Raw genomic sequence first — 12,335 nt, forward strand, 5'->3', positions numbered from 1 at the left:
CAGAGGAGGGGAGGTGAGGATATGATACAGTAGTGAAGATACAGAGGAGGGGGAGGGGAGGATATGGTACTGTAGGGGAAGATACAGGAGGGGGGATATGGTACTGTAGGGGAAGATACAGAGGAAGGGGGGAGAGAAGGAGATAAAGGAGGGGGAAATGATGGAGAAATGATGGAGAAGGGGGAAAGGGACCGGAGGAGGGGGAAGAGGAGGGGTAGAGAGTGAAGGGAAAGATATAGAGTGCAGAATATAGTCCTCGGCATTGTAAGGAATGTGGGGAACAGAGAGTGGAGGGCAAGGGGAGGATATAGGGAGGAGGAAGAGGAGAAGGAGGGGGGATGTGGGGAGAGGGGGGGGTGAGGAGCAGATACGGGGAGAAGGTGGGGGGGGGGAGGCATCAGGTGGGCGTGCGGTCCCCCGCGGGAGGGCACGTGTGGCCACTCGGCCCGTCATTAACGTGCTGTTCTGTGGGCCGCAGGGGCGGTTGAGGATGGGAGGCCGCGGCCGGGCCCAGATGACCTTCAGCGTGGAGGTGGTGGGCATCGGGAGGGGAGAGGTTCTCCCCCACCCACCCTGCAACCCCCTCCCGTCTATCCGGTAAGTATGCCAGGGGAGCGGGCTAGAACGCCGTCCATTCTCCCCCCCATCCCCCCCCCCCTCCTCTGTAATCATGTGTAAGAAGGAACTGCAGGTGCATTAACACATTAATAACTTGGATGAAGGGATTAAAAGTACCATTAGCAAATTTGCAGATGACACAAAGCTGGGTGGCAGTGTGAACTGTGAGGTTGCAGGGTGACTTGGACAGGTTGTGTGAGTGGGCGGATGCATGCCAGATGCAGTTTAATGTGGATAAGTGTGAGGTTATCCACTTTGGTGGTAAGAATAGTAAGGCAGAGTATTATCTGAATGGTGTCAAGTTAGGAAAAGGAGACGTACGACAAGATCTGGGTGTCCTAGTGCATCAGTCACTGAAAGGAAGCATGCAGGTACAGCAGGCAGTGAAGAAAGCCAATGGCACGTTGGCCTTCATAACAAGAGGAGTTGAGTATAGGAGCAAAGAGGTCCTTCTGCAGTTATACAGGGCCCTAGTGAGACCGCACCTGGAGTACTGTGTGCAGTTTTGGTGTCCAAATTTGAGGAAGGGTATTCTTGCTATTGAGGGCGTGCAGCGTAGGTTTACTAGGTTAATTCCCGGAATGGCGGGACTGTCATATCTTGAAAGACTGGAGCGACTAGGCTTGTATACACTGGAATTTAAAAGGATGAGAGGGGATCTTATCGAAACGTATAAGATTATTCAGGGGTTGGACACGTTAGAGGCAGGAAACATGTTCCCACTGTTGGGGGAGTCCAGAACCAGCGGCCACAGTTTAAGAATAAGGGGTAGGCCATTTAGAACGGAGATGAGGAAAAACGTTTTCAGTCAGAGAGTTGTGAATCTGTGGAATTCTCTGCCTCAGAAGGCAGTGGAGGCCAGTTCTTTGAATGCATTCAAGAGAGAGCTAGATAGAGCTCTTAAGGATAGCGGAGTCAGGGGGTATGGGGAGAAGGCAGGAACGGGGTACTGATTGAGAACGATCAGCCATGATCACATTGAATGGCGGTGCTGGCTCAAAGGGCCGAATGGCCTACTCCTGCACCTATGTTCTATTGAGCCATATATCATGGAATAATACCACTTCCTTCCAGAGACATGGTAAATCAAAGTCGTAGCAAAATATGGCACGGTGGCGCAGCGGTAGAGTTGCTGCCTTACAGCGAATGCAGCGCCTGAGACAGGTTCGATCCTGACTACGGGCGCCGTCTGTATGGAGTTTGAACGTTCTCCCCGTGACCTACGTGGGTTTTCTCCGAGATCTTCGGTTTCCTCCAACACACCAAAGACGTGCAGGTATGTAGGTTAATTGACTGGGTAAATGTAAAAATTGTCCCTAGTGTGTGTAGGATAATGTTAATGAGCGGGGATCGCTGGGCGGCGCGGACTCGGTGGGCCGAAGGGCCTGTTTCCGCGCTGTATCTCTAAATCTAAAAAGAAGACCAATTTCCATGACAACACGCATTGACAAAATTGTGATTCCGCATGTACGAGAAGACATGTACACTGTACATGTTGCATGTATAATATTGTGCTCTGTAATGTGTGTGAAAGAAGGACAAAGACAATTAACTACTAAATGCCATCTATTTAATGAAACAAACTCTACAACACAAACAAAAATGAAAAAAACTAAAAAGTCTGAAACTTAACTCGAGTTGGCCGTCCGATTACAGTCCTTTATGAATCTGCATGCCGGGAAGCCATCTCGTTTATCCCAATTGCGTAGGTTTTAGATTTAGTTTCAATTTGTACTTCCCCGAAATGCCTTCGCTTTTTACATGTTCCATCGTATTTTACCGTTGTATCATCTTCTGTTGACGACATTCTACCGCTGCACCATAGAGAGCATCCTAACACATGGCATCCCTGTGTGGTACCTCAGCTGCACGGAGGCAGAGAGGAGAGCTCTTCAGCGGGTAGATAGAGCTCAGAGGACCATCGGAACACAGCTACCAGCCTTGGAGGGCATCTACAGCACACGATGCCTCAGAAAAGCCACCAGCATCCACAAAAGACTCTTCACACCCCTGCAACAGTCTGTTCGAACTCCTTCCATCGGGCAGACGATACAAGGCCTTCTACGCCCGCACCTCCAGACTCAGGAACAGCTTCATCCCCAGGGCCATAGCTGCTATGAACCGGTCCTGCTGAGCCGGATGGTCACATCGCACAGTGAACCGGCACAGATCTACTTGCACTTTATTCTGTTTTAAAACTGTTCTAATTTGTTTCGTTGGGTTGTTTAAATTAATAATTAATACTGACTCGCTAATTAAATTATTGCATCGTATGGGAGGCGCATTCCCAATCTCGTTGTACCACTGTACAATGACAATAAAGATATATTGTATTGTATTGTATTGTATTGTTAACACAATAGGTCAGGCAGCATCTCGGGAGAGAAGGAATGGGCGACGTTTGTCCCACCGCCTGACATCAGTCTGAGGTGGGGTCTCGACCCGAAACGCCGCCCATTCCTTCTCTCCTGAGATGCTGCCTGACCTGCTGAGTTACTCCAGCATTTTGTGAATAAATACCTTCGATTTGTACCAGCATCTGCAGTTATTTTCTTACACTATCCTCATGTATGTAACTCATCGTGTCCTGAGAGTTATGTACGTAAGATGCCGTTGGCAATCAGTAAAAAAGAATATATATCAGAGCGATATTCATTTGTTTCTATGATGCCCAAGACAAGATAAAAAAACACGTGTTCCACAATTCTTAACTCAACATACTTTAAAGCCAAGGAGACATACTGTGCCTACTTTGTTCTCTGTGTCCAAATCGTTACGTGCATAAGCAGGCTTCGTTCACCTACTGTTTTCATGCCTGGTGGAACCGTCAACTTATAAAAACAATAACATTGCTGTCTGGAACGAAACCGCAGGGAAGTGTAGTGTATCAATTTTCTGCTGATGGTGCTGGAGCCTGATGTCCCTTCGTGTCTTCCGAACGTCTGCTGGTTACGTACAGGAGACGTTCAATTGTCCAGCGTTATCTTCCTAATTACAATACAATACAATACAATATATCTTTATTGTCATTGTACAGGGGTACAACGAGATTGGGAACGCGCCTCCCATACGATGCAATCAATTAATTAGCTAGTCAGTATTCATTTAAACAATCCAATGAAACAAATTGGAACAGTTTTAAAACAGAATAAAGTGCAAGTAGGTCTGTACCGGTTCACTGTGCGATGTGACCATCTGGCTCAGCAGGACCGGTTCATAGCAGCTATGACCCTGGGGATGAAGCTGTTCCTGAGTCTGGAGGTGCGGGCGTAGAAGGCCTTGTATCGTCTGCCCGATGGTAGAAGTTCGAACAGACTGTTGCAGGGGTGTGAAGAGTCTTTGTGGATGCTGGTGGCTTTTCTGAGGCATCGTGTGTTGTAGATGCCCTCCAAGGCTGGTAGCTGTGTTCCGATGGTCCTCTGAGCTCTATGGATTACCCGCTGAAGAGCTCTCCTCTCTGCCTCCGTGCAGCTGAGATACCACACAGGGATGCCATGCGTTAGGATGCTCTCTATGTTGCAGGGGTAGAATGTCGTTAGCAGCTGTTGGGGTAGACCAGACTTCTTCAGTGTTCTCAGGTAGAACAGTCGTTGCTGTGCCTTCTTGACCAGCGCAGCAGTGTTACATAGAAACATCGAAACATAGAAAATAGGTGCAAGAGTAGGCCATTCGGCCCTTCGAGCCTGCACTGCCATTCAATATGATCATGGCTGATCATCCAACTCAGTATCCCGTACCTGCCTTCTCTCCATATTCCCTGATCCCTTTAGCCACAAGGGCCACATCTAACTCCCTCTTAAATATAGCCAATGAACTGGCCTCAACTACCTTCTGTGGCAGAGAATTCCACAGATTCACCACCCTCTGTGTGAAAAAAAACGTTCTCATCTCGGTCCTAAAAGACTTCCCCCTTATCCTTAAACTGTGACCCCTTGTTCTGGACTTCCCCAACATCGGGAACAATCTTCCTGCATCTAGCCTGTCCAACCCCTTAAGAATTTTGTAAGTTTCCATAAGATCCCCCCTCAATCTTCTAAATTCCAGCGAGTACAAGCCGAGTCTATCCAGTCTTTCTTCATATGAAAGTCCTGCCATCCCAGGAATCAATCTGGTGAACCTTCTCTGTACTTCATCTATGGCAAGAATGTCTTTCCTCAAATTAGGAGACCAAAACTGTACGCAATACTCCAGGTGTGGTCTCACCAATGCCCTGTACAATTGCAGCAGAACCTCCCTGTTCCTACACTGAGCCTTGCGGTACCCCACTAGTCACTGCCTGCCATTCTGCAAAGGACCCGTTTATTCCTACTCTTTGCTTCCTGTCTGCCAGCCAGTTCTCTATCCACTTCAATACTGAACCCACAATACCGTGTGCTTTAAGTTTGCATACTAATCTCTTATGTGGGACCTTGTCGAAAGCCTTCTGGAAGTCCAGATATAACACATCCACTGGTTCTCCCTTATCCACTCTACTAGTTACATCCTCGAAAAATTCTATAAGATTCGTCAGACATGAATTACCTTTCATAAATCCATGCTGACTTTGTCCAATGATTTTACCACTTTCCAAATGTGCTGCTATCCCATCTTTAATAACTGACTCTAGCATTTTCCCCACTACCGATGTTAGACTAACTGGTCTGAAATTCCCCGTTTTCTCTCTCCCTCCCTTTTTGAAAAGTGGGGTTACATTAGCTACCCTCCAATCCTCAGGAACTACTCCAGAATCTAAAGAGTTTTGAAAAATTATCATTAATGCATCCACTATTTCTGGGGCTACCTCCTTAAGCACTCTGGGATGCAGCCTATCTGGCCCTGGGGATTTATCGGCCTTTAATCCATTCAATTTACCTCACACCACTTCCCGACTAACCTGGATTTCACTCAGTTCCTCCCTCTCATTTGACCCCCGGTCCCCTGCTATTTCCGGCAGATTATTTATGTCTTCCTTAGTGAAGACAGAACCAAAGTAGTTATTCAATTGGTCTGCCATGTCCTTGTTCTCCATGATCAATTCACCTGTTTCTGACTGCAAGGGACCTACATTTGTTTTAACTAATCTTTTTCTCTTCACATATCTATAAAAGCTTTTGCAGTCAGTTTTTATGTTCCCTGCCAGTTTTCTCTCATAATCTATGTTCCCTTTCCTAATTAAGCCCTTTATCCTCCTCTGCTGGACTCTGAATTTCTCCCAGTCCTCTGGTAGGATGCTTTTTCTTGCAAATTTGTACGCTTCATCTTTTGTTTTGATACTATCCCTAATCTCCCTTGTTAGCCACGGATGCACTACCTTCCCTGATTTATTCTTTTGCCAAACTGGGATGAACAATTGTTGTAGTTCATCCATGCGGTCTTTAAATGCCTTCCATTGCATATCCACCGTCAACCCTTTAAGAATCAATTGCCAGTCAATCTTGGCCAATTCACGTCTCATGCCCTCAAAGTTACCTTTCCTTAAGTTCAGAACCGTTGTTTATGAATTAACTAAGTCACTCTCCATCCTAATGAAGAACTCAACCATATTATGGTCACTCTTGCCCAAGGGGCCACGCACATCAAGACTGCTAACTAACCCTTCCTCATTACTCACTACCCAGTCTAGAATAGCCTGCTCTCTCGTTGGTTCCTCTACATGTTGACTTAGAAAACTATCCCGTATACATTCCAAGAAATCCTCTTCCTCAATTTGATTCACCCACTCTATATGTAGATTGAAGTCACCCATTATAACTGTTTTACCTTTGTTGCACGCATTTCTAATTTCCTGTTTGATGCCATCCCCAACTCTACTAGGTGGCCTGTACACAACTCCCACTAGCGTTTTCTGCCCCTTAGTGTTTCATAGCTCTATCCATATCAATTCCACATCCTCCAAGCTAATGTCCTTCCTTTCTATTGTGTTATTGGACCATGTTAGGACCTCCGAAATGTCAAGTGCCCAGAAACTTGAAGCATTTAGGCAGCCCATCGGACACAATCCTGTCGGCGTATTGAAAGGTAAGATTTTGTTTGTATTTTACATGTATTTAGGGTGTTACAAAATAAGTAATGTAACAATTAAGTAATATTTGTACGTGAGGTATCGGGTATATGACCAAAGTCACATTCAATTCTTATTTAAATGTATTTGTCAGTCGATCTAGGGATCTAGGGCGGCACGGTGGCGCAGCGGTAGAGTTGCTGCCTTACAGCGAATGCAGCGCCGGAGACTCAGGTTCGATCCTGACTACCGGCGCCGTCTGTACGGAGTTTGCACGTTCTCCCCGTGACCTGCGTGGGTTTTCTCCGAGATCTTCGGTTTCCTCCCACACTCCAAAGACGTGCAGGTTTGTAGGTTAATTGGCTGGGTGAATGTAGAAATTATCCCTAGTGTGTGTAGGATAGTGTTAATGTGCGGGGATCGCTGGGCGGCACGGACCCGGTGGGCCGAAGGGCCTGTTTCCGCGCTGTATCTCTAAATCTAAAAATCTAAATCTAAAACTGGCTATCATCGGCAGGGCTTCGGCACGCTTAGTTACTGCCGCGGCAATGTTTGCACCAGGTTATACAATGGGTAAACAATACAACAGCGGTAAATAAGCGTGCCGATGCCCTGTTTTACCCTCGTGGCCAATCTATACCTCTATGTGATGTAGCAGGTAGTTCAATATGACCAGTAATACAATCCAAAGACAAACAATAATAAGTTCTTGCCACTCCTGCACTGTAATATTAAGAAGGTTAATCAGGAGACAACTCCATTTTATATTACGTAAATTCATTCTTCCATATTATGAATTGAATTTTACACACACCATTGTACGCCACATTTTGGTGTCCACGTTACGTACGTGATATTGCCATCAAACAAACTGTTATTCTAAAACTGGAAAGTATTACTATTTAAAAAGCCAACAGTTGAGAGGAGAACATTGCTCTGAAGTGAATATTAAATGGTTATTTGATGTACTGCATGCAGAAATGGAACTAAACTTAATCTTTCCTTGCATAGATAATGTACGTAATGGTGTCCTCTAATCAATCTAGTATTACACAGCCATAATTAGGTTAGACATTTACTGTCCAATTTGATTGTGGACCGCCATGGATAGGATGTATAACTACACTTTAATGAATTAGAAAAAAGAAGTTCTACCTTTGCAATCAAATGCCATTGAGACACCATGTTACATACATTAATACTTGTGTGGTAAATAGTAAATTACCTGAAAAGACTACTTGTGGTTGTGGAACTATCTTCTTTCTTTTTGATAGAGTCAGACGGTTGTCAAACTTGTAAATAAATGTGTTTGCATTGGTTTGTGCAACAATTAATTTTTGGGTGTCTATGTCACGTTTCCATGTCCCAGTATCAACAGACAATAGACAATAGGTGCAGGAGGAGGCCATTCGGCCCCTCGAGCCAGCACCATCATTCAATGTGATCATGGCTGATCATTCTCAATCAGTACCCCGTTCCTGCCTTCTCCCCATACCCCCTGACTCCGCTATCCTTAAGAGCTCTATCTAGCTCTCTCTTGAATGCATTCAGAGAACTGGCCTCCACTGCCTTCTGAGGCAGAGAATTCCACAGGTTCACAACTCTCTGACTGAAAACATTTTTCCTCATCTCCGTTCTAAATGGCCGACCCCTTATTCTTAAACTGTGGCCGCTGGTTCTGGACTCCCCCAACATTGGGAACATGTTTCCTGCCTCTAACGTGTCCAACCCCTTAATAATCTTATATGTTTCAATAAGATCCCCTCTCATCCTTCTAAATCCCAGTGTATACAAGCCCGGTTGCTCCAGTCTTTCAACATATGACAGTCCCGCCATTGCGGGAATTAACCTGGTAAACCTACGCTTCAACCTAGCAAGAATATCCTTCCTCAAATTTGGAAACCAAAAACTGCACACAGTACTCCAGGTGCGGTCTCACTAGGGCTCTGTACAACTGCAGAAGGACCTCTTTGCTCCTATACTTCACTGCCTGCTGTACCTGCATGCTTCCTTTCAGTGACTGATGCACTAGGACACCCAGATCTCGTTGCACGTCCCCTTTTCCTAACTTGACACCATTCAGGTAATACTCTGCCTTCCTATGCTTACCACCAAAGTGGATAACCTCACACTTATCCACATTAAACTGCATCTGCCATGCATCCGCCCACTCACACAACCTGTCCAAGTCACCCTGCAACCTCATAGCATCTTCCTCACAGCTCAAACTGCCTTTGTGTCATCTGCTTTGTGTCATCTGCAAATTTGCTAATGGTACTATTAATCCCTTCATCCAAGTCATATCATATCATATTTATATACATATATGTATGTGACAAATAAACTTGACTTGACTTGACTTGACTTGGTTGCTGGGGGCAGCTCCCAGGATGCCGCCAAAATGCTGTCCCTCGCAAATTCAGTTTTGTTTTCGCATCAAATATCATTTTTTCTGCTAGACTGCCAGAAAAATTATGGTTATATTCTTAAAGACAATTAATATGCACAATAAGCATCAATTAAAATCAGATAAGATTCATATACTCAAAAAAACACGCGCCAAAAACTTCCCGGGCTTTATTATCTGAATGGTGGCCGATTAGGAAAAGGGGAGATGCAACGAGACCTGGGTGTCGTGGTACACCAGTCATTGAAAGTAATCTGAGGAAAGACATTCTTGCCATAGAGGGAGTACAGAGAAGGTTCACCAGATTGATCCCTGGGATGGCAGGACTTTCATGTGAAGAAAGACTGGATAGACTCGTCTTGTACTCGCTGGAATTTAGAAGATTGAGGGGGGATCTTATAGAAACTTACAAAATTCTTAAGGGGTTGGACAGGCTAGATGCATGAAGATTGTTGCCGATGTTGGGGAAGTTCAGAACAAGGGGTCACAGTTTAAGGATAAGGGGGAAGTCTTTTAGGACCGAGATGAGAAAGTTTTTTTTCACACAGAGAGTGGTGAATCTGTGGAATTCTCTGCCACAGAAGGTAGTTGAGGCCAGTTCATTGGCTATATTTAAGAGGGAGTTAGATGTGGCTCTTGTGGCTAAAGGGATCAGGGGGTATGGAGAGAAGGCAGGTACGGGATACTGAGTTGGATGATCAGCCATGATCATATTGAATGGCGGTGCGTACAGGCTCGAAGGGCCGAATGGCCTAATCCTGCACCTATGTTTCTATGTTTCTATGTAGCGGCTTTCAAAATGGACGCCGATTGACATCAGTGGACATCAGTGGCCCGCCAAAAGGTCACAGCGGGGTCAGGCAGATGTTCTGGGACAACAGCCCACACCTGGCTGTCTGTCAGCGACACGCGCAGCGCCCTCTGGCAGTCTGGCAAGTCCCTGCACCCACTGAGGCCGGTGGGCGGGACTGGTACGCGAGTAACGGGTTACTTGGCCAATGGGGAAGGATCTGGGGGCGGGTCCGTGGCCGCTGATTGGGAGGACTGGGCGGGACTACACTGCGAGGGACGGGTTACTCAGCCAATAAGGAAGGATCTTGGACGTGTCCGCGGCCGCTGATTAGACGGAGTGATGCCAGGTGGGTGGGATTGGTAGCTGAGTGACGGGTCACTCGACCAATAGAGATGGAGCTATACCGGGTCGCGGCCGCTGAATGGCCGGCGCCTGATCGGAGGGCGGGACATTGACCTGCGTGACAGATCAGTCGGCCAATGGAGAAGGGAGGAGCTGGGGCAGGACCGCTGCCGTTGATTGTTCACTCTGAGGCGTGTGGGCGGGACTTTAACTCGAGTGACGGGTCGCTAGACCAATGGGAAGGGAGTGAGCGGGAGGGGCGGGATTTTCCCCAAAAAACTGCAGCTGTTGCAAATCTGATTCTCTTTTAAAAAAGAACACATGAAATAAGCAGCAGTTCCAAATATTCATCGTTTATTTCAAACTTGCTGTTCCTTTGGTTGCTTTTGAAACACTTTGTGATGTTCATTATAACTTCAGTAACCCGATCTTTTCTTTTGAGTTCAGTCTCTATGGTTTTGCATCATCTGCTCATTGTGACCATTGACCACCGAAAGGATGGCAGTTGTTGCACTGCTTTTGTTCTGCGGTTTTCACCACGGTGACCATTGTCGACGTGGAACTTCATCACAATGGAATTGTTCCCCAACCAATAAATAGCAGCAACCGCTGAAGATCCTTCACTCAGACACAGCTCCGTCTCCTCTGAGTGTCACTGAAGATGTTTTCCTCGTGGTTCAATTACATCATGAACGGATTCAGAAATCCTCAGGACTGCGGACCAGGTGACCGCTGTGAAGATGAAGGAACCGCACACGCTGACAACGAGGAAGACAAACCGGGTGCAAGTAATGGCCAGCACAACACCACTCCAGCAGTAATAATCCATGATTTGGAGAGTGGAGGAATCGCTGCTGGTGGAGACGAGGCGAAACTGCCTCAGGAGGTGGCAGGACCATCTAAGGCAATGGCAGAGGGTCAGCCTGAGAAAGGCTCTCTGTCATTTGGTGTCCACTATCCTGTTGCAGAACTGAGGCAGATGAGAGAAGGGAAAGAACATTCTGCCGAGGCAATACTGCAGCCTGGTAAGCATGGTCACAGCGTGGAGCAACTGGAAGGGACTGTGCCCGACACAGACACAACAACTGTCGGGGAGAGCAGTGTCAAGAGCGCTCCCCTTCCAAGGCCGGTAGATGACAGCTCCATCACCCTTGAATACCCAAAGAGGAAACCTGCCATCTTCCACCGCCCCACTCCAAAACGGACAGTCGTGCATAAAGAGACTGTAAGACAAAGTATCCGGTTGCAATCCATTGCCATTGGTTTTAGCACCTGGAGACCCGGCTCCATCACTTCGATCTATAAGCACGAGAGAAGCTGGGGCATGGAGAAGCTGAGAATACAAAAAACTTTCAGTATAGCTGCAAATATGTATTAGTTGGGTTTTTTTTTGGGATAGTAATAATAATACTAATAACAATAGTAATAATAGTAATAATAATAATACTAATAATAGTAATAATAATACTACTAATAATAATAATAATAGTAACAATAATACTAATGATAATAGTAATAATAGCAATAATAATACTACTAATAATAGTAATAATAATAATACTAATAATAATAATACTAATAATAGTAATAACAGTAATAATACTAATAATAATAATACTAATAATAGTAACAATAATACTACTAATAATAATAATACTAATAATAATACTAATAATAATACTAATAATAATACTAATACTAGTAACTTGTAACAATGTTGACAGTAATAAAAATATTTACCGTTACATTCAGTTGTCATTCCTTGATGGGTGCGGGGGTGTTGCTTGTCGTCTCTCCATCCCCATTGGTCTAGTGTCCCGTCACTCGGGTCAAAGTCCCGCCCACCGGCCGAACTCCGCCCAATCAGCGGCCGCGGACCCGCCAGAAAGCCCGCCCCTCGCTGTTCCCCATTAGCTGAGTGACCCGTCCATTCAGCGGCCGCGGACCCGCCATAGATCTTTCACTATTGGCCAAGTGACCCGTCACTCGGGTCAATATCCCGCCCACCGGTCACTCGTCGTCCAATCAACGGCCGCGGACCCGCCCCAGATCCTTTCCTATTGGCGAAGCTTCCTATCACTCGCGAAGCAGTCCCGCCCACCGGCCGCGGACCCGCCCCGGTTCTTCCGCTATTGGCTGAGTGACCCGTCACTCGAATCAATGTCCCGCCCACCGGGCACGCCCCGTCCAGTCAG

General features: G+C 46.2%; 1 protein-coding gene across 1 annotated transcript; it reads left to right on the forward strand.

Annotated features, from left to right (window-relative positions):
- Nucleotides 1-414: 414 nt before the first annotated feature.
- Nucleotides 415-11,518, forward strand: LOC144612331 (uncharacterized). The gene is made up of 3 exons (XM_078431907.1): nt 415-597; nt 6,536-6,615; nt 10,588-11,518. Exon 3 carries the CDS (start codon nt 10,802-10,804, stop codon nt 11,516-11,518), a length of 717 nt encoding a protein of 238 aa, XP_078288033.1. The 5' UTR covers nt 415-597; nt 6,536-6,615; nt 10,588-10,801.
- Nucleotides 11,519-12,335: the final 817 nt, after the last annotated feature.

This window comes from Rhinoraja longicauda, chromosome 44 (genome assembly GCF_053455715.1).
Source record: "Rhinoraja longicauda isolate Sanriku21f chromosome 44, sRhiLon1.1, whole genome shotgun sequence".
NCBI lineage: Eukaryota > Metazoa > Chordata > Chondrichthyes > Rajiformes > Arhynchobatidae > Rhinoraja > Rhinoraja longicauda.